This window comes from Apis mellifera, linkage group LG2 (assembly GCF_003254395.2).
Source record: "Apis mellifera strain DH4 linkage group LG2, Amel_HAv3.1, whole genome shotgun sequence".
Taxonomy (NCBI): domain Eukaryota; kingdom Metazoa; phylum Arthropoda; class Insecta; order Hymenoptera; family Apidae; genus Apis; species Apis mellifera.
In genome coordinates, this window is record NC_037639.1 from 13,344,621 (window position 1) to 13,371,479 (window position 26,859).

Consider the following 26,859-nt stretch of genomic DNA (forward strand, 5'->3'; position numbering starts at 1 on the left):
CGTTTAAATCATTTCTATTTTTAATTCCATTTTTAAATCTTTATTTTCACCAATATTTCCATTTATCGTAGCAATTTTTATAGCGAAATATTATTACTAATCTCTCTCTCTCTGTCCCTTCTCTGTAATTAAATTAAATCGATATTACAAATATGAGCTCGACAGCTGTGGCAAAAATCAATTAGCAATCTAGGAACTGTACGCACAGAGCGTAATTGGAGCGAGAATACATATTCGTAATCGTAGGAGATTGGTGTTTCCGGTTCGAAGGCGCGGACGAAGAGGTTACGTGGTTAACGTTTGCGGCGTGACAGTGTGGCAAGAATTTTCTAGCAGGATCTTTAAACGAGCTGAGACAAATTCGTTAGAAAGATCTCTCCGGATGACGGATTAACCGTTCACAAAGAGAATTGAAGGCTGTTGGCCCTTAACTACGCGTAAACTTCGTTTACCGATTCGTTCTCCCGCTGAAATTACCGATTTACGGGACGCGGCACCGGAAATAAGCTGCTTCGTTATTTCTGCCGTCATTTCGCCCCAGATAAACGGTAACGACTCGTTAATTGGATTTTCATCGTTTCATTAACCCGTAGATTTTCATCTCGAATATATTAACGCTTTTTTTTAGCCTAATGTCATACTTTGATTCCACATTCTTATCTATCTTCTTATTCATTCGATATTTTCATGTATTTCTTCTGTGCATCTGGAATTTTTCACGAGAGAATATAAGAATTCCGGGAAGGATGTTAAATTTTGTTTGATTAATTTGAAAACAAAGTTGAAAACTTTGGAAATCTATGGAATTGGGAAGAAAGTTCGCTCGATAAAGGAACAGATCTCTCTGGAGGATTTCTTCGACAATCTTGTCCTCGGAAGCGCGATCAATAGAGGCTTTTCAAGTTACTTCCTGACGCTGGCACTTAGCTTCCAACGGTCATCGAAGATTCTATTTATCGCAATGTCCCTTAAGGAAATCATCGAAGACAAGCAGCATGTAAAAATGATATAACGATGATTTGAAAATAAAAGCTTGTCGATCTTACGTTTCTTCGTCGTTTTTTACATAAAATGAGGCAACAAACGCGACGACTTTTGATATAATATCGTTATATAAAGATTAATGTTCCTTAATTGAATGTTATGGAAGAGAATCACCACGTTTACACTGTTCTCTGGTCTGTATTTACCATGATAATCTTTATTAAGTCGTACCTAAGCCTCTTGGTCTGGCAAATTTACCCACTGCAAAGCGTCGGGCTAAATCATCCAGCCACCATAACTCGGCTGGGTCGTTGAGTTATTCAAGAACGAGAGTAGTTTCAAGAGGAACAGTTCTCCCCTGAATTCCATTCTTAAAAAATACATTCGTCGAAATTGTCGTTCAATGGATTTATTATTAACCGTACCAAATACGGTTATTAGATAATGTATATTTCATTCCGTGAAAACCGTGAAACTTCCTGAAACAGATACAATTAAGCACGAAAATTTATGCATTATACTCCGTGAAACGAAACTTTCCTCATACACTTTGTATTCTAATCGGATTTCGTTTCAAATCTCGTTAGTCGACTGACTTGTAAGTTGAATTTACATGATCGGGTTAATGGCTTTTATCGTAAACTCGCAACTATATAAAGCGAGCCAATTAATATTATAGCGATTAATAATAATTAAAAGAGCAGTGTAGATTCAAATAAATACGAACTGCTTTTCTCATCCTTTCCTAATTTATAACATTTTTATTATTTAAACGTGTATATCCGTTGATTAATAAGCTATTGATATTTTTTGTCACGATATTAACACGGGGATTATAAGTTTTCGTTAATGAAATTATCGAAATTTCATCGATTAACCTCTATTCTACAATACAACGATGCAATCCGTCTCGATATAAATAATATTAACAAATACGCATGGAATTTCAATATATTGTATGAATCTTCTCTCGAGCGATGTTATTATTGATTAATATGTCTGTATCGAGACATCGATCGAATTAATAGGAATTCAATAAACGAAGGAACGCTGGATCGCGCGTCCTCCTCGTGCGTGCAATTTTTATGAATCGAAAATTTTAGAACCGTAAACTAATTGAATTCATCGGATAGATATCGAAATTCATTAAACATTTCTATCATGCGAATTTTACAATCATCACCTTTCCTCCTCCCCAAAAAAAATAAAATAAAATAAACTAGCGAATTTACGAAGATCGTCAGAAACGTAAATTGATCAAGACAACTATTAAACGGGAAACTTTCTGAAGACCATTTCGAAGTATTATAGCCAATACTAATCGAATTCTCGAGAACAATATCACGATTCATTAACGTCCATCGAACATTCTCGCGGCGGTCGCTTTTCACAGAGAATTATGCACTTCGTATTGATGCAGATATTGCGATATTCTCGAAGCTTTGACGCGCTCACGTCGCATCTTGTTTCTATTTGATAGTCTTGGATCGAGCCCTCCGCCGAATATGTCCTTGCCTTCCTTCAAATTAATTGATCTACGAAACTAAGTCACGTCAGGTTTATTCTAAATAAATCACCGTCAATTACAACGACCGGATTATTCATAGTGTTTGTATATTCTCGAAATATGTCGAGGTTGTTCATTTGATACGCAGTATTTTATTTACGCGTTTGCGTGCGTTTTCGTCGGAATTGTCGTCGAGGAAACAAACGACGTTTCGCGCATGTACGAAGGGAACGACTCGAAATATTGTCCGTGTTGTACCCACTGTAACGCGGGACATCGATAAAATCTAGCCACATAAAATTGCGTTAATTCACGGTGCAAAATTAATTGGTTTGCTTTTTTCAAATCTTTTCAACCCTCTTCAACGAGATCGCGTATCTGAGTATTTTTTACGCAATTTAAATCAACGTATCATTCAAGACGTATCATTTATCGTAACAATGGATGCATATTTTTGATAATAGAAATTGAAAAACTTGGAAAAAGTAGAATGATTAACATCTTTTGTTTACGTGTAATATGATTTATTTCGCGAATCATCGAGCTTAATTGAAAATCTAATTACGGGATATCGATCGATGCAATCGAACGAGCATCGTTCATTGCATTTTAAGCATCTTTAATTCTCTTCTGCATAAAATATGCATGCGCTTTTTTCCCTCGCATTTGCAGCGATTAAGCGTTCGTTTAGGAATCGGTGCGTAAAAAATTTCCGGTACAGCAACATGACCTGCGCAATTAATCCCATTTCCGTCTTTAACTAGCAGATATTCCTTTGAGCCCTCCGTAAACACGCTTCACAACCGACAATGGCTCGCTTGGGGTTAGTGCTTCGGTAAATTAGCTTAATTAAACCATGAGTTTTTAGCTACTGCCTTGCCCGTCGCGGTTGACAAGAAGAATTTTCTCTTCGTGAACGTGAACCGCGAGGTTCAAAATCGATATTTTGACCGAGAACGTCAATTAAAATAACAATAAGGGGATGAGTTCAAAGATGAGCAAGATATATTTATCTTTTGCATTAAATTGTATCAAATCAAATTTTAAATATTTTTGTTGAATGTTACTCGTTGAAAAACGCCCAAACATTTACAATTCATCGACCTCTCCCTCCCCAGAAGCAAATTTTACAATCAACTTAACAATCCTTCTATGTCACTTTATTCAACGTATCAAATAATTGAGAACCGCACTAAAGTGTCTTCTTCTTCTTCTTCTTCTTCTTCTTCTTATTCTTCGTATTGGATTAAGCATATTCACACGGATTCGCACGACCACGCGTGCAATCGTTTCGAACGTAAGAGGGGAGGATTATTCCCGCCCTGCCCGTTTCACTTTCTCGTTTCTTCTTTTTCATGGACGAGAGGCCAACGAAAAGCCTAGTCGAAAATAACTACCGAAGCCAAGATATCTTCTTACCTTTCCGCCGGAAATATCGGGTGCCGTAGGATTATTCGAAATACGCACAAGTAATGCATAAATAATCGATCTTCGCGAATAATCTCGCCCATAAAATTTTGGTTTATAGACGAAGTTCAAGGATAAATATTTCGAAGGCTGGGAAGGAAGGAAAGAAACGGCGTGCAGGAAGCGGAGAAACGGGATTGAATTTAAAAAGGCATGAAACGGCGAATTATCGAGCGAATTACCGGGCCGATTTTCGTGTACTCCGCGCGCATTATTCATGAGCACAGATTGCACGAGCCTTATTATACGCGAAAATACTTCAATCAGCTTTCTGTGCTTTTAATGCTTAGTTGGACGAGATACGTGGGAAACAGGTCCCGATTTATTTCGATCGTTACGACGATAAACATAATAGAGCGATTGAAATGCACGATGCACGCAATACCTTTTTAAGAGGGCACAATTAAAGTATTTATTCAAATATGAATTAAAACTCGAAACAGCGATGGGTAAAATGAAAGAAAAATTCTTGATATAGATAGATTTGTGATGGAAAAAGGCGCAAAAATCGTGAAATCGAAAGAATGATCAACAGCGAATGTCAGCGAATCGTGTGACAAACGCATTCGTTTTCGGTGTAAGAAAAAAGCGGGAACGCGTGTCGCCGTAGGCAGTTTGCACAATTTGTCAGTGGCAGCTGGATGCAACGCGAAAGAAAAGAAAAAGCGTAGACATCGTTATTGTCCGTTCACGTTTTTTGGTAAGAACGAACCAACTTCATTCCGGTTATGCATATTTAAGATGGAATATCTCGAGGCGGGTGTAGAAAATAATATCTTCGAAAAATCGATCGCTCTTCTTAAGAATGCAATTATTATATCGTAACCTTCGAGAAGAAAAAAATTTATACAAATTCTTCGAGTTCCTGATAAAAATTCCGATATAGAGATGGCTCGAAATATTCTTCCCAGATATATCGTGATATATATTTAAGATTAACAATACGAATCGAAGGAGGAAAAATGAGCGCATTATGTTCGATCACACGATAAAAAAGGAAAGAGATTAGAACGCACACGATATCGGAAAACACGAGCGTAAAAACTCAGTCACACAATTTTTATGTCGCGTGCGAGTTTTGAATTATAAATTAATGTATAACGATATTTTAACAAAATGTAGGTCAGTGTTAAAAATCTTTTATCGCTTCTATATATATTTCACCAGGCTATTGTTCATTGCTTTCTTTTTTTTTTTTTTTTTTTTTCGTATAGCATGCATATCTCTCATGACTGGTACATTTTTCACGAGAACGCGAAAAAAAAATTTTCATCAGCGTTCACGAATAACAAACTCTATACCATATTGTTTCTTTATTCTGGATTAATCTCCCGTCGCACAGTTAAAAACGTACGGCCAATTTATAAATCTGCCACAACTGAAGCACAACGTGTTCGCACCGATCTATTCGAAACGTTTCAACTGTTACATCGAGCCGCGCGGCGCGGCGTTTAGCAAAACCTCGCGTTAATTTTCGGTTATTTATAGAGGTCTAGCCATCGTGAATGAATTGCCCCGTTTACCCCGTGACGTCGATATCTGAATGAAATTCATTCTGGTTAATATTATCAAACAGCATCGAGCTGAAACGTTGGTTAGACCGTGGACCACAATGCACGAACAATGCGATTCAGTCGCATTATTTGCGTCGATGATGCCCATTATTAAACAGGCCACTTTTATATCTTCGATACAATCTTCTGCGTGTGCATATATGTCTCGTTTATCATTGGCATTCAAGGGCAAGAAGAAAATTACAAATTGGCAGGATTAATCGGTGAATGAACGATAAGTAAAGAATACAAAGGATTAAAGAGCAGAATTTCCGAAGCGATTAATACAATTGTGAAAATTGTGCGCCGACCTATTATCTAAATAAGATCCATGGAATTACCATCTGATAGAAGTCAAGCGCCACTCGTAACCAATTATTGCGAATTGCGAACGATCTCATTTCAAATAATGAGTCCAAGTTTTATAGTAAGATTGAAACTATTCAGTTTTGAGTGAAAATAATTTTCATGTCTCTTTACCCTACGTTTAATAATTAAGGATATTTGAGGACGATTAAAAGTAATCTCTATACAGAAGTTGAATCGTTAATTTCTCACGATTCTGTTTCAAAATATTTTAAAATGGTACGTTTTTACTCTCCTTATTCGTTAATTTTTCTATTCTTTTTGACATTTCTACCATCAAGGGAAATTAAAATCAATATCCTTAATTTGTTGGATTATTTCGACCACGTTTCCAAGCTGTACAATTCGGGGAGAAAAAAAAAGACGTTATCACAATGAAAAAAAAGAATTTGTTTTATCTCGTGGCTACTGAAAAAAAAATCATCTTCCTTTCATTTTGTCGATTGAACAATTATTATCATTCCTACCACGAACGTCGTCTCATTGTCTCTCGAATGATGGCGTAGCAGTGACAATGAAATTTTCATTTGTTTACAATTGCAACGGATAATACACGATTTGTCGCCTCCTTTTAAAAAGGGGCCGTCGATTCATATATTAGATTAACGATTTAATGGATAACTCGATGAATGACTCTATGTATGGTACGTGTCGGTGCGTAAATTGAACAAATTATAGAAGAATGCCTTTGGTGTTGGTAGATGGACACCCTATGCGTGTAATACGTAGTGACAGCAGTTGCAATAGGGCGCAAAGGTTCTCAATCGGAATGGAAACCTCTCGTTTGAATCTTCTTACATAAACATGTCATACAGTGCGCATGTACTCTTACATGTAAATACGCATTATCGATTGAATACGTTCCTTTGATCAAAATTCCAATCTTCGGGGGATACACTCGATATACTCGAATCGAACATTGGCAGATATTTGAGAGAGAAAAATTACAATTACAATGTCAATTCTATAATTTTATAATTTTTTTCTAAGATTTTCTTCCAAGATATCATTGCTTCTCTTCTTCTCTCGAACAAGTGACAAACGTTTTTCTAGATGACAACATGAGCATCCCTGGATCACACAATGACCAACTGGTCATAATTACGCTGGACGACGAGTGTGCGTGAGCGTACATGCGTGTGTGTGTGTGTGAGTTAAGATCGCATGGAATACGATCACCACCTTAACCAAAGATCAGTGTCTCGTGAAAAGTTGAAGAGTACACGCGTATACACCACGGTCATCATTCTCCATCATTTTCTATTCTTCGTTTCTTTTGTAACACGAGGGTGGTAAAACGTATATACATGTTTTTGTAACATGATGGTTTTCGGCTGGATGCTTTGCATTTTTATCATAGGTGAGCGGAAAAATTACACACAAGTTTACCAATCACATGTATCCCCCCCATAATTGTATCTCATATCCCCATATATAGAAGAAAACATACAAAGATTTCGATTTTCATCGAAATTTCTCAACTCTCTTACTTACCTCCTTCGATTAAATTCATTCAAATTAATCGAATTCGCCCATTAAGATATTTTCTCGCCCACATCGAGACAAAATAATTATTTATTACTTGGAAAAAATAGTGGTGCAACGGGCGCGGAAATGAGTTTTACACGAGTTTCGCTGAAAATTTCGCTAGATTGTTTCCGCTCTGTTTATTTCGTTTCTATAATCATAAACACTTCCGCAAAACTGTTCCCGCGCTCTTTCCTTCTTCTTTTCTCTTTCCCCTTTCTTTCGCTTTCTTTTTTTTTTCGTTTCTCACTTTTTTCGTTTTAATAGAAGAAGAATAAATGATTCGCTATGTTTCCGGAAATTCAATCCGTTTGAACAAGAAAGTAGTCGTGTTCCATTACTTGAGTGCTGTCACACACACCACGAAAATTGCTTATACATAATGCATGGAAAATCTGCATTTAACTTTTCACGAATTCACCGCGGCTGTACCACTGCTTTTCGCGAAAGCTAAAAAGCAAAATTTGCAGCAATATAATTCTAAAAGTCAGATTTTTATATTTTTGCAAGATGAAAAATTAAACGAAAAGAAAAATTAAAAGAAGAAAGGAAAAGAAAGATCTCTTACAGTAACGTGTAATTCCAAGATTTTTCGGGGTACGAATTTATCTTCATTTAAGTTATTTATCGTTACAGGTAGTCGAGCGACAGCGAACAATGGATTTAAAAGTTATCCTACAACGGTAAAGACCTTCGAAAACGATACAGTTTTGCTTCCGTGTTACGTGGAGGATCTTGGTAAGTACCTTTTTTCTCATTCTTACGTATTTTTTTTTCTTTCATTCGTCGTTTTCCATCCAATCCAAAAACGAAACACTTACATATCGAAAACAATATCCCAGTGTGTTACTTGGAAAAAAAATAAAATAATTTTGAAATAAATATGATATTTATTTTTATAATTCGATCGTAAAGAGAGAACGACGTCGCAATTTCGGACAAGGATCAATGTTAATTTCCTTAAGCAGTCCATTCGCAGACACTGACTCGTGTACAGGTATAGAACGCAAACAATTTACTGTACAATCGATCGAGCTGTCATCGGTGATTTCGCCTAACTGGATTGTCTGTCAGCCATTTGCTTTACCCTGTCGCAACTTCGATAAGAAGGGCATAGGTTAAGACGGATCGGATACGAATTGTAGACTTTGTTTCGGATTATGCGGATCCTTGGGATTCTGGAACGTAACCATCGATCGCTTTTAATATTCCATTGAGTTAAGGATTAATTGGATAAATTGGGTCAGGGAAAAGGCATTCGATCGCTTATCGGTCTGGAACCACGCGCGCATACCGGATACGCGATTCGAACGCGGGTTATTGCGATAAATCGAGTTTATTAGGGGAAAATAATACATTTATTCATAAATGTTGGACGTTAAATGGAATTTCGAACGGATGAAAAATTTCCACATATATATATATATATATATATATATATATATATATATATATATATATTATTCTCGTATACGGTTAGATAACGTGCAGACGAGGGTGAGGTGGTGGAGAGATGGTATCCTTTTAGCTGACAGCGGCGAACCACGACACGAACCACCTGAAAGAGTTAAAATGTACTCAAACAGAAGCTTGGAGGTCTCCCACGTGAAACGGAACGATACCGGGGAATATGTATGCCAAGCGTCTCGACCAGCTCCCTGGGGACATGCCACACAAGTACACGAGATTGAAGTAATGTGTAAGTAGATCGGTATTGAGATCAAATTTTATCCGAAAGAGATTTTCACTTTGTGGATGTACACCCACCGTTATAGATATTTCAATCGTTTACATTTTCTTGTTCAATCATCTGAAATTTTATAATTCGATCCTGATGTTTAAATTGCTTAATAATATTTTATATATATATATCGTTAATTGGTTGGAAAGAATCAATCAAGAGTAACAAATTAAATCGAAATCGAAAATTCAGAAGAGATAGAGTTGAAGAAGGTTGAAGAATATGATGTGTGTTTTGTAGGAAAGTTAAACACAGATATCGATTCTATCGTCGTTGAAATTATGGATGACCCGAAACTGCTATTCGAGCTCTACATCGTTTCTCAAACAAATTCAAAAAAGTTTCCCCAGAATTTTCAAATTCTCCGTGGAGTTTTTCCAATCGTAAAGATTTTGCTTCCATTTCGTGAAACTAAACGCAGATTTCTTTATCTTCTAAAAGAAAGAAGAATTCTAACTAGCTCGACTATTTGTCGATGCAATTGAATTTTCTAATTTTTCCAAATCTTAGAGGAATATCTATATATTTATATATAGTCATTCGGATTCAATTAATATTATCCGTTTGTCGTTTTTATCTGTTGGAAAGAAGCTATAGAATTCAATTCCAAAGATTTGCACGCTTTCATAAAATAGTTTTTTAAATATCTCGATTAAAAAATTTTTAGCAGTTATTTTTATCATTTTTATTTAATACGAAAAAATTTTCAATGGGGAAAAGAATTTGTATCGAGTGTGAGAATATAAAGAATGAGAAAAAAAATATTATATATTTTTGAATATATGCAGATCCACCTAGCGTCCATCCAATACCAGAATCTGGTAAACTGGAAGTGAATTTGGATGAAGAAGTAGATATGGCATGCGTTGCAAAAGGTGTTCCAGTTCCGATCATTACTTGGAGGAATAAGGTAAGGAAAATGAGAAATAAAAAAAATTGGTTCAAAAACGGTTCTTAAAAATATTTATCCCTTTAATAGGACGGGGAAATACCACTTTTATACGATAGATCACGTCTACGATTCCACGCTGAGAGCCCGAGCGATGCTGGTCGATACACTTGCGTCGCAAACAATGACGTTGGCGAACCAGCCATGGCCACCATAGATTTGCACGTTAGGTGTAAGTATCACTTTGTCAAATTTCTTATAATCCCACGTGATTGCATAACGATAAATTATATTTTATTATGATTGCACGGTTGTGACGCAAATTTGTGATCCACCTACGTAATCGACTTTAATCGATTTTATATACGCCTATATATGTATGCACGGAAATAGCAGCGTGTACCATCCTGCATACGTTGTTAAACGATTGTAATTAAATTAGGAAATTACATTCTTCTCTTTTGTATTCCAATCAAATGTCCGCACGATCTAATTGTAGCGTCTCTATTCTCAAATATGTTAAATTGTTGACGCGTAATTTACAAGACAATACATAATTTACAATTCTAATATTAATTAAAAATCACGAGTCGTATGTTCGATAAATATTTTACATTTACGTAATAGAGTTAGTCCACAAAACATGCGGATATTTTTAATTATTTAACCTGTAATTTAAATGATTTGAATGATTGAAAAAAATGATTAAAATTGTTTTATATCAAATAATCAAAGTTCCTTTTCTTTTATCGGATCAATATTTGTTTCAATCATTGATCGACAGACAAACCTAGAATCGAGATGACGAAAACATGGATGCATGCACCCGCTGGGATACGAGTGCAGCTGCATTGTGGGGTTACTGCTTGGCCAGAGGCAACGGTGAGCAGTTTTGCAAGACTACGAACGATGTAATTACGACGCTAGTAATTAACAGTTCGAACAATAATGGGTTTGGAGAGTCGAGACTAACGTAACTAGGAATACCTTCGTTATCGTTTAATTACTTCCTGCCTTCACTTTTGAATTCGTTTTCATTAGACATCATCGTGAAAAAAGGAATTTCTTCATTTTTATTTCGGCATCTTCGGTTTCTTAACGAGTTATTCGTTCGGCATAATGGTATTATCTGTGAAGCAATTTCTGTGAATCTATCCCTTAGAAGCGGTAACGTGTGACAAATCGATTGGCGGGAAACGTGACTCGCGATACTTCTTACGAAAAATAGCTACTAAGGTTAAATTCATTGCTGACGCAGCATTTCTCCTAGACTTCTCTCGAAGAATGTATCGCAGTGTTGTTCTGCCGAATTTCACAATTTTCTCATCGGATGATTTTTAACTAATGGATAAATATAACAGCAAGAGTGATATGATTTTTTTTACACTTTTACATCATTCTAAAATTTTATCTTCAGGTGGAGTGGTATTTCAACAATAAAAGCGTGAAATATTCATCGAGGATAGTGAAACATAACGCGGGCAGCGATCATAGTTTGGTAATAAGGAACGTCAGGACGACAGATTATGGTTTCTATCTATGCAGAGCTTCGAATTCCTTAGGAATTACGGAAGCGGCGGTCGAATTATCGGGCATTGCGAATCCGGCAGTTTTTAAAAAGACTTCGCACAGTTTGTCTAAGACTTCGTACAATTTCGTCTGGGAGGTTCACAGTTACAATCGTATCGTACAATACGAATTTAAATTTCGTAAATATGTGGTAAGATTTTAATAGGATTTAATCGATCGTAACGTAGAATAAATGGGTATTTTATCGTTGTATTTGTTTTCAATTTTTCAATTTTTAGAACGGCGTTCCTGGACAATGGCGTAAATTATATATACCCAGTGGCAGCGATGGAAATAGTTACATTCACACGTATTCCTTCAAATTGACGGGATTAGAAGAAGCAACGCATTATGAGGCGCTCGTTTTGTCGAAAAATCGTTATGGTTGGAGTAAACCGTCGGAAATAATAAGATTTGCTACAGAAGGCGCTTGTAAGTAATAAAAATAAGTGAACTTTTCTTTGACTTGTAAATAATTTCATTTCATTTACATGTTTTCGTGACCTGTATAATTTTTTTTAGCAAATAAGGATAATTATATAACGAACGCGATACAAGAGGATACAATAGTACCAGGTAATTTAAAATCTCGGTTAAATTATTTAATTATAATATATAATTAATAATTATAATACATTATAATATACATAATAACGAAATGTGAAATTTTTTTATCGTAGCTGTGCAACTTGCATCGATATCGCAACATTCTCCTTTAGATACTGACAGAAGTAAATCTTCTTTTATCCAAGCAAAAATCACGATAACAATGACAATGATATTCATATTGTATACTTTTAATGTAAATTTTTGTAAAGTATAAAATATTTACTAATTAGATTAGGTTTTATGAGTTAATATCTTTCATAAAAAAAAAAAAAGAGAAAAAGAAAAGAGTGTTGGAGAAAAATTAATTTGTATCCTATATTAGGATAAATTTTTATAATGTTAAGATATTTCAGTTTTAAGATTGTAAATAAAAATTTTAACCTGCACTTTGAATGAATAAGTCATATTCTGAATTATTAAACTCTGCTAATATCTTTATTAGATATTTCTCTTTTCATACCCATACTCCTAATCATTTAAATATATTTTATAATGTTTAATTTTATTTATTAATAATAATCAATCTTTCAATTGTTAATAATTATAATATTTTATATATAAAACGATAACCCAGTTATTTTAACAATATTTAGTATCAATTAATTCTATATAAATAAATTATTATAAAATTGTTTTAATATTGTATATATTTTTGAAACGTGAATATTTATAAAATAATATATTTAAAAAATATATGTTCTATGATTTAAAATAAATATAGAAATTATATTTAATTCAATTACAAATTTTTTTTTTCAAAAAATAATCAATAGATTTTAAAAATAATTTCTGCAATGCAATTTTTTCATAAATATTTTCATATAATATATGTGCTAATTATTTTTTTCTTAAAATATAATGAAAATAATATTAATTTGTGAAATTTTTTTATGAAAATGGATTTAAATATAATGCTATGAAAGCAAAATTTATTTACATATTATATATTTCCCGTATAAATACATATATATATAAGTTAATTATAAATATTCGTATTTATGCAATATAGATAATTACATATACATTGATAATTTCATGAAAATTTAGTAAAAAGTAAAGAGTAAATTTAATAAAATCATAAAAGTTACTAACTTTCTTTTTTTTATTTTTTTTTCATCGTTTTTCAATTACTACATTTGTTATATAAAATGATACAGATTGTTAATTAATTCTTCTAATGAAATATCAAAATTTAAATACATAAATTTTTCAGAACAAATATAGACAAAGAAAATAAATAATAAGAAAAAGATAGAAAATATAGAATAAAAATATGCGAATAAAAATATGCGCCATTTTTAAAGTGTTGCAAACTAAATAGACAAAGATAGAAAATAAAACAAAAAGAATAGAGAATTGACTATTAGCGCTATCTCTTGAATATCAAAAATATCTCTCCAAAAAATCTTTTTAGAAGTATTTAAAAAATGAAGTTGATTCTTAATTCTTTATCCTATCTTTGAAAAGATATTTAGCATTCGAAAGATGATGTTGTTGGTCAATTTTTATCCTACTTTAATCTTTCTCTTATTATTGACGTTAATGAAAATGGCGCCAATTTCAATATTTTTATCCTATTTATCTTATCTTTATATTTAAATATAATTTCTAAATTCATTGCGTTAAAATATAAATGAGAGAACAAAATTTTCGACATTTTATAATGTACATTTATAAATATGATCGTATTTCAAAACATCATACTTTAATTATTTAATAGTATTCAATACTTACTTCATCTATATTTATATTTCATTTGTGAAGCTTTACTATATTATTATAAGTGTGTTTTAAATACAAAAAATGTCACTTGTAACATTATTTAAGTTTAACAGAAATTTATTTGTTAATCTTAAATTCTCAAAATGCAATATTCACAGTATGTTGCAAATATATAAAGACAATTCTGAAACTAATATAGGAAGAAATATAAAAGTACAGGTTAGCTATATTTTATAATTTTTTAATTCAAAATCATTAATTTAATATTTTTTTTATATAATATTAAAACAGTTTATTATTGAATTTTATGTTTTTATATCTTATTATATATTAAATTTTCAATTTATTAAAGATAGGGTTGGATTCATGCAGTGAGAAAGATGAAAAATAATATTTTTATTGATATTACGGATGGATCAACTCCTAAAATGTTACAAATTGTTATACCAAAATCCAATAAACCAGATAACTTAAGTTTTGGAAGTAGTATTATAGCAGAAGGAAAATTAGTCTTAAGTCCAAATGGTAGAATTGAATTACATACAAATAATGTTACTATAATTGGTACATGTGATGTTATGGATGGGTATCCTTTTGCTCCAAGAAAGCATTATGATATGGATTATATTAGACAATTTTTGCATTTAAGATCAAGAACTAGAAGATTTTCTTCTTTATTAAGATTACGTGATATGACAACTGCAAGTATTGAAAATTATTTAAGAAGCAAAAATTTTATTAATGTACATACACCAATTTTAACTTCAAATGACTGTGAAGGTGCTGGTGAATTATTTTTAGTAAAACCACATTGTGAAAATTTATTAAAATCAATGAAAAAAGAAAATATGTCGGAAGAAGAATCATATTTTAATACTAAGGCATTTTTAACAGTTTCTGGTCAATTACATTTAGAAACAATAGCAAGGTGAATAAATTATAGAGTTTTATAAATAAACAAAGTTTTATAAATAAACAAATAATGAGAAATTATATATTATATATTTTAGATCATTGACAAAAGTATATACTTTTGGACCATCATTCAGAGCTGAAAATTCTAAATCAAGATTACATTTAACTGAATTTTATATGTTAGAAGCTGAATTAGCATTTATTAATAATATTGATGATATAATGATTGAAATTGAATCATTGATAAAATATGTTATTAAAGATGTATTTGAAAAAGGTGCTGCAGATATACATGTAATAGGTGGTTGTGAAGTGGCTTGGTTAAATAAAAAATTTATATGTATAACATATGATGAAGCAATTAATATTCTAGAAAATAATGCAAATTCCTTATCAACTCCTATTAAATTTGGAACAAATTTATCTAAAGAACATGAATTATTTTTAGTGAAATATAATGATAATATTCCAATATTTATTATAAATTGGCCAAAAGAAAGCAAACCTTTTTATATGAAAGAATGTAAAGATGATGCTTCAAAAGTAAGTATAATAATACTGAATATGTTAAATGTAATCATTATAAAGATACATATTTATAATATTTTTTTTTAAAGGTTGCTGCAATAGATCTTTTAGTACCTACTGTAGGCGAATTAGTAGGAGGCAGTTTACGTGAAGATAATTATGAAAAATTGAAATTAAAGTTACCTCCAGCATCTGATCTTTCTTGGTATTTAGAACTCAGAAAATATGGCAATGTTCCAACTGGAGGATTTGGAATGGGATTTGAAAGATTTTTACAACATATCTTTAATATACCAAATATTAAGGATACTCTTCCTTTTCCAAGATGGCCTCATAATTGCAATTTATAAATAGAATTTTAAAACTATTTTACTTATCATTTATTTATCATTATTATTACATATTATATTTTACAAAAAAAAATAAATATTATAAGATATAATATAAAATAAAATTTCTTCTAAGAAGAAAATAAGGAAATATTTATATAAAGTCATAATGTATGGAAATAAAAAATTTTTGTTTTTTACTTATGAATATTTAAATAAATAAATACTTATAATATTGTGTTCTAAAATATAACTTTATTCATTTTAGACTTTATTATGTTCTAGTATTACAAAATCATTATATTAAGGATAAGAAAAGAACACGAACTTTAAATCAATTTTTTCTAAAAATAAGATTTATTAAATACCGAGACAAATCTCAACTAAAGTGTAACTTCTTATTATTATCTGTTTATTTGTTCAAATATTTTTTATAGTTAAAAATTTAAACTTCTAAAGTTATTCAGCAATAGCGATTATCATAAAGGATATTTTAGAGAGGTAAATTTAGTAGGATCATAAATAAGCAACCAAAGGAAGTCAGACCCCGAATAATTAACAAGATTTTTTTTATACAACAAAATAATCCTTTTCTAGTAGTAACTGTTTTTCTTTTTTACCCAATATCATCGGGATTATTTTTGTGTTGGTATTATGTACATTATAATCAACAATTTTATATCACACAATTTGTACACCTAACTAAATTGATTAATCATTCATTATTTTTATGAGACCTCGTTTTCGTGCTTTGTAAAATCAAATAGGAGATGATGCTTCTAGAAAACAATGTATCGAATACCTTTTAAATGTTTTTACAAAGTACAAACGGTATGAAATTTTCAGTTAGTCTTGTGCATATCAGTATTACATTTTTGACATTTTTCTGTCATGAAACACGATTGCACTCGATATTATTAGGAATGCTACTATATCATATCTCGCTTCTAACTAAACTGATTATATTAAATATGTACAGTTCTTGTTCTCTTTTCGCCTTAATTAAAATTTAAAAACTAAATACACGCATACACTTATACAGTCACACATTATAACACATATCCTTTAACTTATACGACGTGATGTTTGAAAGTAAATGAATGTGATTAATTTTTTATACCACATTAGTAGATCAAAGAAATATTCAGATAAAAATTGTGCATATGCATTGAAAAAAATAGAAAAGTAAAATACAGAAAAATGAATGGTATAATGATAATTTAAAAAAAAAATCAAATTATAATATTATACATCACGTGATATAAGCTGCACAAATATGATGTACAATGCATCAATACTTAATTTTAAGTAGCACTAAACAAATTCATTCAAATCACACTCCCGCACATACATATTTCAAATACATTACGTACACTATTTACATAATTGAGCAGAGTCCTGATAACTCTTGCCCTCTTTCCACAGGAGGTAAATTTGAAAGTTTTCTACCTTGTAAAGCAGGTTTAATAGAAGCAGGCACCAAAGGTTCTATTATTTCTTCAGTAGATGTTTCAATTATAGATTTTTCTTTTTCCTTTGATTCTTCAGGTTCTTTATTAATACATAATGGTTTCGTAATATTAATTTTAATTCGAGATGGTGCTGTCGGAATTGCTGCAGGTGTAGAATCCAATTCTACATTTCCGTCTATAGAGCTCTTCACAGCAGCATATGTTGTGTCAACTGTTGCAGGTTCGGTTATTATACTTTCTTCGGGATCTATTTATGAAATTATTTTAAAAATTTTTAGATAATTGATATATATATTAACTTTTTTAAATTTAAATTAAAAATTATAATATTAAATATACGATATATACCTGGTTCTGGTTCAATAGGTTCTTCTTTAACTTCTACATTAGTAAAATCAAATTGTTCTTCTTCTAATTGTTCCTCAGGTTCATCAATTGGTTCCTCTTTAATTTTAATATTTTTAAAAGATTTATCCACATTTTCCGTTTCTGGTATTTCTGTTTCAATATTTTCTTTTTCTATACTTTCTATATCAAGGTCTTCTTTATTATTGTACTCTAATTCTTGTTCTTCTATTTTTTCATTTTGTTCAATACAATCTATATTATCTTCAATTATAGTTTCCTCCTCTTTATTATCTCTTTCAACAGGTTCTTCTTCTATATTATCTTCTATTACATCATTCGACGGTTCTATTATTTCAAATTCAGTATTTAATGCTTCCACACTTAATTCATCAGTCTTATTATCCTCTATAAACGTTTCATCAGAGCTCTCCTTTTTTTCATCTTCCATTTCTTCAATTGTTTCTTCAAGCGCTAATGCAGATTTTTCCAAAGCTCTCTAATGATGTAAAAAGAATAGAGTATTAATATATTAATTTTGATAAACTAATATATAATATTACAATATATCTATATACAATATATATGATATAATAAAAATATACAATATAATAAACGTGCAACAAAATTTAATGTAAATAATATTTTTTATCATCTTTTAATTTGTATGAAATTAAATAAAAAAATTTGAATTAATAATTTAAATTACTTATATCGTAAAATAATGTATGTATTCAATAAAACTCAAATCTTACCGAATACATATAACCAGTGATGTAACATGTATGACTTTTATTCCTACTTATCTATAAAATGTTAAAAATCAATTCATAATAAAAAAAAAATGGTATATAATTTCTATAAAAATAATTTAAAAGATTGAAAAACTAAATTAAATAAAATATATATTGCAGAATTTACATTACATCTTTCACTGCCTAATTCCACTATATCTATAAGTGCGGAAATTGTCTGGAAGTGCAATATATAAATATGAATTATTAAAAAGCACATACCACGAGACTCTTTTCCTATTTTTTTTTGTAAGAATGCAACAAATGGAAAATTCGTTAATAAATTTATATCGATATTTAATTGATTGAAAATATGAAAAAATATTAATATAATATTGAAAATATGTGTATAAAAAGACAAAACCAACCTTGTAATCATCGAGACACAATGGATGATAATTCTTTCCTTCAAAATTAATTGCTGGTCTTAAATGCCATTCTTCCTTTTCTTCATTATAAAATTGTTCAAATGCATCATGACACACTTGACATCTGGAATCTTCATCAGTTCCAGTAGGAACACTAGGTTGTGCAGCTTCTTGAGGAGAATCCTCTGCAGTAATACCTTCTGTATCAGCTGTTTGTTTTTCAGTTTCAAACCAACTTTGTACTATTGCAATAATGTAAGTATAATTAGATATTTCGTTACACAATATATTATATATATATATATATATATATATATATATTAAAAAAGAAAATAATCATTAATTAATCATTTTTTACCTCTATCTTCTAAATCTTCAATTTCTTCAAACTGTATCCAGTCGCTTACATCGTAATACCAAGGTCGTGAATGAGCTTTCCTTGCAGAATCTCTTTCTCGTCTATTTTGTCTAAAATGCCAATCTAAATGATGACTATATCGAGTTGCCAATTCCGGTGCAAATCTAGCACCACAAGAACTACATTGCATACCACTGTATAGTGCTGCTGCAATAGCTGGTTGTTTACTAAAATAAAGAATATTTTCAATTAAAAAAAAATTGACTTAATAATTATTTTATTAAAATACTTACACTTTAAGTGTCTCTGGTTTATCAAATGAAACTGGAATAATTTCTGGTTCTTTCTTTTCTTCCTCTTCTTGTTTTTTTTGTTCAGAGAGATTTGATACAATACCAGTTTCAACTAATCTCTGGAACAATTCATTCATATTCAATGGCAATGATAATGGTGGAGCAGCTGCAGGTGGATTTTCTGCTGGTTCAGCTTGATATGATAATCCAGATGATGGTGCCATTGCAGAAGGCAAAGCAGAAGATAACATATCTAATTGTAAATCTGGAACAAAACAAATTTTCGCTACAAGTCTAATGCAATATTACGTAAAAAAATATATTATTTTCTTTCAAATATTATTACATATTAATATTACTTGCATAAGATATACCATTTTATAAATATAATATTTACCCGGTTTAGGAGTAGATCTAAGATCTGAACCATCTTGTGATGTTGATTCATGTTCAACGGCGGAGAATTGCGTTGGTGTAGAAGCTGTATCCACTTTCGGTTTTTGTGTCAATAAAGGTGGGGTAGGTGGTGCTTCAATAGGTTCTTCACCTTTCATACCTGCAATCTTAACATATCCTGGTCGGACACCTCTAGGTAATACCGAAAATCTTATAAAATGTTTTTTATCTCTGACTATAATAGGCTTAGGTAATCCTCCAAATTCTACTTTAAATGGTCGTCCATTTAAAAGGACTGTTTGTAATGAATCTATAAATTCAAGCGTATGAGGTTTTCCTTCAATTTCAAATCTGTAAATGATATTATTATATATTAAAATGTTGTTTTATATATTTTTAAATTACTACTTATAAAAATATGAATATAACTTACATTTGAGGTTTTGCATCTAAAAATACAGGAACCATATTACGAGCATTAATAATAAGATTAATTTTGGCAACTACTAAGTCTGTTCTCTTTACAGTACCAATCTTAACAAGGGGTGGAGGTCCTTCCAATTTGACACTAACCTTTTTACCACCAAGATCTACTGTTACAGGCATACCACCGAAATAACATTCATACCATTTATCATCAATATATAATTCTCGTGTCGGCGCACCCAACTTAATTCTGAAAATAATAATAATAAATAAAGTTTAAATAAATATTAATAATATTTTTAATTAATCAAAAAATAAATAAATAAAACAAAAAACAAAACAAAATATTTTTTTATATAAACCGATTTTGTACATACCGATGAACTTCACCTTCATAAATAAATTCTTTGTATTGATCATTAAATGCGCAAGTTATAGTGATTTTATCGTCAATTAAAACTCGTCGTATACCGTCTTGAAATCCGATTTCTCTTGGATCGTCCCAATTCATAAAAACAACTCCAGTTTGACCATAATATCTAATTTCACGTGGTATATGTTGTATATCTATATCTATAGATTTCATAGTATCTCTTGCAATTTCATCCAATAATTTTGGATCTGGTGGTGGTAATTCACGACTATGAGGATTTGGATTCTTTATCATTGTCGTGGTATAATTTTGATCACTATCTTCAAGGTCATATTTTGAAGATGAACTTGGTGATACATTTCTTGAAGCATTCAAAGACATATTTGGATTTGATATAAGATTCGTCATTGGTCCATTATTCATTATCATTCCAGGTCCATTCATTCCAGATAATGACATAGGTGGATTACCCATAGGTCCGATCGGGCCATTAGGTAATAAATTTGACATAAGCGGCCCATTCGGTCCTATAGGTCCCATCATTCCAGGTCCTAAACGAGGATTTGGACCCATAGTATGATTAAAACCTCCATGATATTGGTAATCTGGTCGCATTGGACCGAAATGTCTTGGATTCTGCCATGGACCAACTGGTCTAAAATCTGAATTAAAATGTCCTTGTGGACCACCATATGGAGGTCCTGGTGGATGAGCCCATGGTCCTGGTTGTTGCCAAGGTTGAGTTTGCCATCTAGGACCATTTGGATTTCTTGCAATAGGATGATCTTTATTTCTAATCATTTCTTTATCAGCAGAAGGACTGAATGTAGATGTACGATCTGATGAACCTGTTATATCTAAATTTACACCTTTTTCCCATACAATAGAACCAACTTCCTTTTCTTTCCGTTGTGCAGCTCTTAATTTTCGATCTTCACTCATATGTAAAACTTCTTGAATAAGAGTATTATATTGAGTTTTAGTAATAGTACCTTGATTTAACTGCTCAGCAGCTTGTTTCATTATTATTTCAATATTTCTATCCTCATTTTTTTCAGGTTTATCATTTTCTCGACCCCGTCGACCTGATCTATTATCTTGATCTTCATTTGATAATGTTCTCCTTCTTTCTTTAGGATCATCTGGAAGTTTGTTATAAAGCCTGAGTCTACCCAATCTATCTCTGTTACGATCTCTGTTATCCCGCTTATCATCATTATTATTAGCTTGTTTTTCTCTATCATTCTTTGATGGTGTTTTTAATTTTGCCCAACTATCTTTACCATCTTCACCAGATATTACAGGTGGAGGTGGTGTAGGTGGCCGTCCAGCTTTAGGATGAGTCAATGTTCGTAAATCAACATCTTCATTTCCAAATAATCTATAAAATAAAAAAATTTATATTAATTAAGAATAATACTTCGTATAATTGAAAAGAAAAAATAAAACAAAAATACACACGCATCAAATTTTTCAGCTTTTGTTTTCTTTGCTAAAGCAGATTCCATGTGTTCTGAAGTTTGTCTTTTGTTGGTATTAACTGGTGGTGGTAATACACGTAAATCTAAGTCCTCTTCTGAAAAAAATTTTGAAATAAAGTGAAATAACTAAATATTATACAAGTATTATATGTATATTTAATTTTACCAATATATAGGATCATTGCATCCTCTTTTGCATGCTAGTTTTATATCTTGAAAAACGAAAAATATTTGTTCGAAACAGAAATAAAGAATATATTATTTATAAATAAGATATTTTAATGCTTCACCCTTAAAGATTTAGAGTAATATTGCAGCTGAAATTCTTTTGACACTCAATATTTAGGATTAAGGATATTATAGGAATCATACATCATATAAAGTAACTCACCATTAAACAATGAAAAGTACTTGATATGTGTTTATAAATAGTTTATATTTGTACTGAAAAACGTAAGATATTAACTCACTCTTTTCTAATACCGAAGTGGCTGCACCTGGAAGAGGTAGAGTTGCTCTCAAATCTTCATCCTTGCTGGATGATTCCACAGTTGGTTCCACAGCAGTTTGAACGTTTCCAGCATTTGCTGGAGAGCGTTCGGGACTAAGACTGCCATCCTTATTACGCCTTACGTAATTTCTTTGTCTAGCATTTGGTCTGATTTCTTTAAATGTAGGTGGATGAGGAGGAGAGACTATCAATGAACCAGATTGCTCCTCCTCAGTAACACCACCAGAATTATTTAGAACTGAATTGGATTTTGCATCGTTACGCCTGGGAATTCTATATGGAGGGCTTGGACTGCGCTTTCTCGATTTTGTATTCTTTTTTCGATTTTTACAGGTTTGAAAGGATTGAGGAGAGGTACGCGAAGATGGTGAACTGTCTCCACTGTCTTTTTCACGAGATTTGGATCTAACAGGACTGGCATCTCTATCGACTTTCGGTATTTTACTCGGAGATGTTTGAGGTTGTTTAGATCGCGATTTATTACCTACTTTTCTATGCGAGGATTTTGAGGAAGCGGAAGATTTATCGATTGTCGATGACGAAGAACTTCGAGAATTCGAAATCTTTGAATCTTTCGACTTAGAATCGTTACTCCCACCTCCTCTATTACCCACGGATAAAGAACTATTACTACCCACAGATAGATTTTGAGAACCTTTGGAACTATTACTGTTTAGGTTACCACTACTATTACTAGACAATCGAGGGTCTTTCTTTTGACTTGTTCGATGCGACACAGCATCTTTATTTGCGTTACCACTGAAATTTTTATTATTATTATTATTGTTGAGGTTCGTATTAGCATTATTGTTATTACTAGCGTTTAATGTCGCAGTATCGGAGCCGGCAAGATTTGTCGGAGACTTGTTGATAGTGCTAGTCACAGCCTGTTTCGAAAGTATCTGCTGTTTTAATTGATCTGAAAGTACAGTGTTTGTATTTGCTGCTAACTGCGCTTGGGCTTCACCCCGCGAATCCTTTTGAGTTGGTGTACTTATTCGCTGACGAGGATCCACACTTGAAACTGATATATCTTGAACCGAGGTAGTCTTTAATCTTGGATCACGAGATACAGGTTTAGCTGATGCCACTGCTATACTACTAGCTGGTGCAATTCGTGGGCCATTATTTATTCCTGCATTTTTTAGAAGCGAAGCTGTTGCTGCTGGAAACTAAAAATTAAAAAAAATAAATAAATGATATATTATAAAATAATTTAGTTTTATTATTTAAATAATTATTGAATAACTACCTGTTTAGCTACTTGTTTGGGTGCTTGGCTTGGCACAGTAGTTGCAACAAGTTTCCCTTGTGTGATAGTTTCTGTGCTTGACGTAATATGTGTTGTAACTGTCACCTATAAATAAAAATAAACAAAATTTAACTATAATTCAAATATATAATTAAAAAACATTTTATAACTTACCAATTCAGCTTTTAAATTCCCAGCTTGTTTATCAAGTTGTCGTTGTTGTTGTTCTAAATTAGCTTTAGCTTGAAGTAATTCTAATTCAATTTTTTTCTTTTGCAATTCTATCAGTTCTCGTTGTTTTTTTAATAATTGTTCTCGCATTGCTGCTTCTGTAGGTGTTACTGGATCACCTGGTGGAAGCTTAACAGGTGCTACAATTGGTTGTGAGACAATAGATGTTGCTGATTGTTGAGGCTAGAAGTAATAAAAATACATATATCTTTTATTTTATATATATATTTTTTTATGTTTAGAATTATATCTATCATGAAGTTAATTAAACTAACCATTGAAAAAAAACGAGGATTAACATGAATAGATCCCGAAGAAACACTAGTGGGAGAGGCAGTGATTGGCCAGGCAGGATCAATACTTTGCACTCGTACATCTAAAGAAAATAATTTCTTTGCTGGAAATACATCATTCCAGGTTTGCCTTAATTTCCACATGCTAGCTCTTGTATTTTCATCCACCTGTACATTCATATATTCATATTATTCTGATTTTTATATTCATATTTCTTTTTTTTTTTCTTTTTATAAGAAGTTAGCTTTACACTAAAGAGTATAAAAATAAAAGTACAATAACCCGATATTGACTAAATAATTATCTTATAGACCTATGGAATATAAAGCAGTTTTGTATTTGCAATTGTATTCTATTAAAATACAAATATAATATCAAGATATTAAACTTTGTAATATAATAAGACATCTCTAAAAACATTTTACACATATTAATTAGAAAACATACCTTTTCAAATACTCCGCAAAAAGTGTTTACAATATTTTGAGTGAAGAGATTCAAATATGCTCCATTAACATTCTTCACAATTGAATCAATCAAATAAAGAACAGGTAATTTGATCTCGCTTCTCACCTATTAAAATATATATTATAATTTATATTAACAAATTTTAGTCATTACTTCATACCATAATAAAGATAACAAATACAATTAAACAAAAAAGAAGAGGTGATTATATAAATAATTACAGTGTATTGTGCAATTTATTATAATCTATGTAACTTTATTTATTTTTATTTATTTTTGTTTTATCTTAAATAAGGAAAAGTATGAAATACAGCTTCACTATTTTTAGCAATATATAATTTATAAATATTTGAAATAAAATGCAACATATAGATTTCCAAGATTTCCTATTCTCTTATATATAATACAAAATTAATATTAAAGTACATAACAATATAAATTAATTTTAATTAATTACAATAGATAAATAACCTTTTGCAAATGATTTTCAACAGCTTGAACAATAGCTGGTGCATGTTCTATATTATCTTCAGCCAGCATCGTAAGCATATTAATTAATGGTTTACTGTTGATCGTCAAATCAGACAATGATGAGATGTACTCATCTGCTATTTCCTTAGATTTTGTTGATGTCATGATGTTGTGTTGCCAGTTGATAAATGCAACAAATCTTCGTCAAATTGACAGTGGTAATCAAACTGTGACACACAAAGAAATAGACATTAAAAATACTAATATGTTTTTTAATACAGGAAGGCAATAAAATAAACACAATCTCTTATTTACTTTTTATTGAAGTAACATATTGAATGACAAGAATTTATCAATATTTTAAGATGCAACTTCAATAATTATTGTAAAGCATTCTTAATATAGAAAAATATTTTATATAAAACTTCTTTAAAAATAAAGATTTTATTTTTAAATATAAGAATATTAAAAAATATAAAATTACAAAAATTATCCATATATTGATTGTTTAAAATTTTACATATTTTTATAACTTTGAAAAGAAATAATAAAATATTAATTGAATAAATAAGTAAATAATTATTGTTTATTATGTTGTGATATAATAAATATTAGAAAATTCTAATATACATAAAAAATAAATAAAAAATTTTAAATAAAATTATTTATTGTATAAATAAGAAATTAATACAAAATCTTTGTGCATTATTTTTTGATTTTCTGGTTAGGCTAGTTTCAATGAATAAATATATAGACTAAAAATATTGAATACATATACAATTATTCAAAATTTTGTTGTTCTAAACAAATTAATCACAAATAATTAACTTAAAACATCATCTTGAACAGAAATAGTACATTACTATATTCTATTTATATAATATTACTTGAAATCTTTTTACAAAAGATTGAGAGACGTCATATACATATCGATTTTTTCTTTCACTTAACAATTATACACTTTCCAAAAGCTTTTATTACACTATTATTGCAATGTCCATGCACGTTCTAGAAATTTAGCACAAATACCTAAGTGTATACGAATAACTAACACGCATCTGGATTTCCTTAACGCTTGACGAGAAACTTGAACGACATTCAGTATTATAACTTCACGTTCTATAGTGAGTTTTATCAAGAACACTATAAGTGACACTAGTTTACATTTACCTTTTTAACGCATTTCGAAAAAATAGAAATATCCCGAAACACGATTATTTTGACTTTTCGCGATAATCACGCGGACACTACTGCTACGCCAAACGGGATATCCACGTAAAATGGCTACCATTCCTTTGTACCTTCTAACGGGATTACAGATATGTAATACTCATTGTGATTGGACAAATTTCTTACTCTGTCGGTTGAATTTTAGTAAATGACCAATCATATATTCCCTTATAGAATACAACTAGTTTGCTTAGTATACCAGAATTTTACAATTATCCGCGCGTGTCGCTAGTGGCGAAATGGAAGTATATAGGTGCATTTTCATTGTTACGATATTTATATAAGAGAAATTTATATTAAACGATAAAATAATATAAAATTTAAAAATATTCAAATTTATTGAGTTATTGCAAATATGATAAATATTTATAGTTTGATTGTTAATTATAT

At 30.9% G+C, this 26,859-nt stretch overlaps 3 protein-coding genes across 8 annotated transcripts; 2 read left to right on the forward strand and 1 right to left on the reverse strand.

Moving 5' to 3' along the window:
* The first annotated feature begins 7,056 nt into the window (after positions 1-7,056).
* LOC409235 (neurotrimin) lies at positions 7,057-12,650 on the forward strand. Its single transcript, XM_392759.7, has 10 exons — positions 7,057-7,237; positions 8,041-8,142; positions 8,885-9,103; positions 9,934-10,055; positions 10,125-10,266; positions 10,819-10,916; positions 11,452-11,754; positions 11,843-12,035; positions 12,126-12,179; positions 12,284-12,650. Exons 1-10 carry the CDS (start codon positions 7,198-7,200, stop codon positions 12,424-12,426), a joined length of 1,416 nt encoding a protein of 471 aa, XP_392759.3. The 5' UTR covers positions 7,057-7,197; the 3' UTR covers positions 12,427-12,650.
* Positions 12,651-13,949: 1,299 nt separating this feature from the next.
* Positions 13,950-15,782, forward strand: LOC551476 (probable asparagine--tRNA ligase, mitochondrial). 2 transcript variants are annotated; one of them, XM_006568994.3, is made up of 4 exons: positions 13,950-14,153; positions 14,287-14,862; positions 14,945-15,392; positions 15,467-15,780. In XM_006568994.3, the coding sequence occupies exons 2-4, from the start codon at positions 14,315-14,317 to the stop codon at positions 15,725-15,727; spliced, it is 1,257 nt and encodes a 418-aa protein (XP_006569057.2). In that variant the 5' UTR covers positions 13,950-14,153; positions 14,287-14,314; the 3' UTR covers positions 15,728-15,780. The 2 variants fall into 2 exon arrangements, with proteins under 2 accessions (XP_006569057.2, XP_006569056.2); XM_006568993.3 differs by having other exon boundaries at positions 13,963-14,153; positions 14,291-14,862; positions 15,467-15,782.
* A 319-nt stretch (positions 15,783-16,101) lies between these two features.
* Positions 16,102-26,559, reverse strand: LOC409322. Of its 5 annotated transcripts, none has more exons than XM_026446398.1 (17): positions 26,410-26,559; positions 25,240-25,466; positions 24,748-24,873; positions 24,282-24,467; positions 23,950-24,189; positions 23,776-23,880; positions 22,483-23,695; positions 21,993-22,107; positions 20,536-21,912; positions 20,166-20,408; positions 19,734-20,083; positions 19,337-19,601; positions 19,044-19,270; positions 18,686-18,927; positions 18,279-18,329; positions 17,527-18,022; positions 16,102-17,425 (listed from the first exon to the last, which is right to left on the reverse strand). In XM_026446398.1, exons 2-17 carry the CDS (start codon positions 25,402-25,404, stop codon positions 17,085-17,087), a joined length of 5,742 nt encoding a protein of 1,913 aa, XP_026302183.1. In that variant the 5' UTR covers positions 25,405-25,466; positions 26,410-26,559; the 3' UTR covers positions 16,102-17,084. The 5 variants fall into 5 exon arrangements, with proteins under 5 accessions (XP_026302183.1, XP_026302186.1, XP_026302184.1 ...); XM_026446401.1 differs by lacking the exon at positions 18,279-18,329 and adding an exon at positions 18,540-18,554; XM_026446399.1 differs by having other exon boundaries at positions 26,269-26,531.
* Positions 26,560-26,859: the final 300 nt, after the last annotated feature.

Coding starts and splice junctions, on each gene's coding strand:
- LOC409235 (XM_392759.7), top strand. CDS start 7,198: ATGATGGTTTTCGGCTGGATGCTTTGCATTTTTATCATAG. Junction 10,267..10,818: donor CATAGATTTGCACGTTAGGT/GTAAGTATCACT, acceptor ATTGATCGACAG/ACAAACCTAGAATCGAGATG. Junction 10,917..11,451: donor CTGCTTGGCCAGAGGCAACG/GTGAGCAGTTTT, acceptor TTTTATCTTCAG/GTGGAGTGGTATTTCAACAA.
- LOC551476 (XM_006568993.3), top strand. CDS start 14,016: ATGTCACTTGTAACATTATTTAAGTTTAACAGAAATTTATTTGTTAAT. Junction 14,863..14,944: donor CATTTAGAAACAATAGCAAG/GTGAATAAATTA, acceptor TATATATTTTAG/ATCATTGACAAAAGTATATA. Junction 15,393..15,466: donor GTAAAGATGATGCTTCAAAA/GTAAGTATAATA, acceptor TTTTTTTTAAAG/GTTGCTGCAATAGATCTTTT.
- LOC409322 (XM_026446398.1), bottom strand. CDS start 25,404: ATGACATCAACAAAATCTAAGGAAATAGCAGATGAGTACATCTCATCA. Junction 18,330..18,685: donor TGTGTCTCGATGATTACAAG/GTTGGTTTTGTC, acceptor AACATTTTATAG/ATAAGTAGGAATAAAAGTCA. Junction 18,023..18,278: donor TCACTGGTTATATGTATTCG/GTAAGATTTGAG, acceptor TTACATCATTAG/AGAGCTTTGGAAAAATCTGC.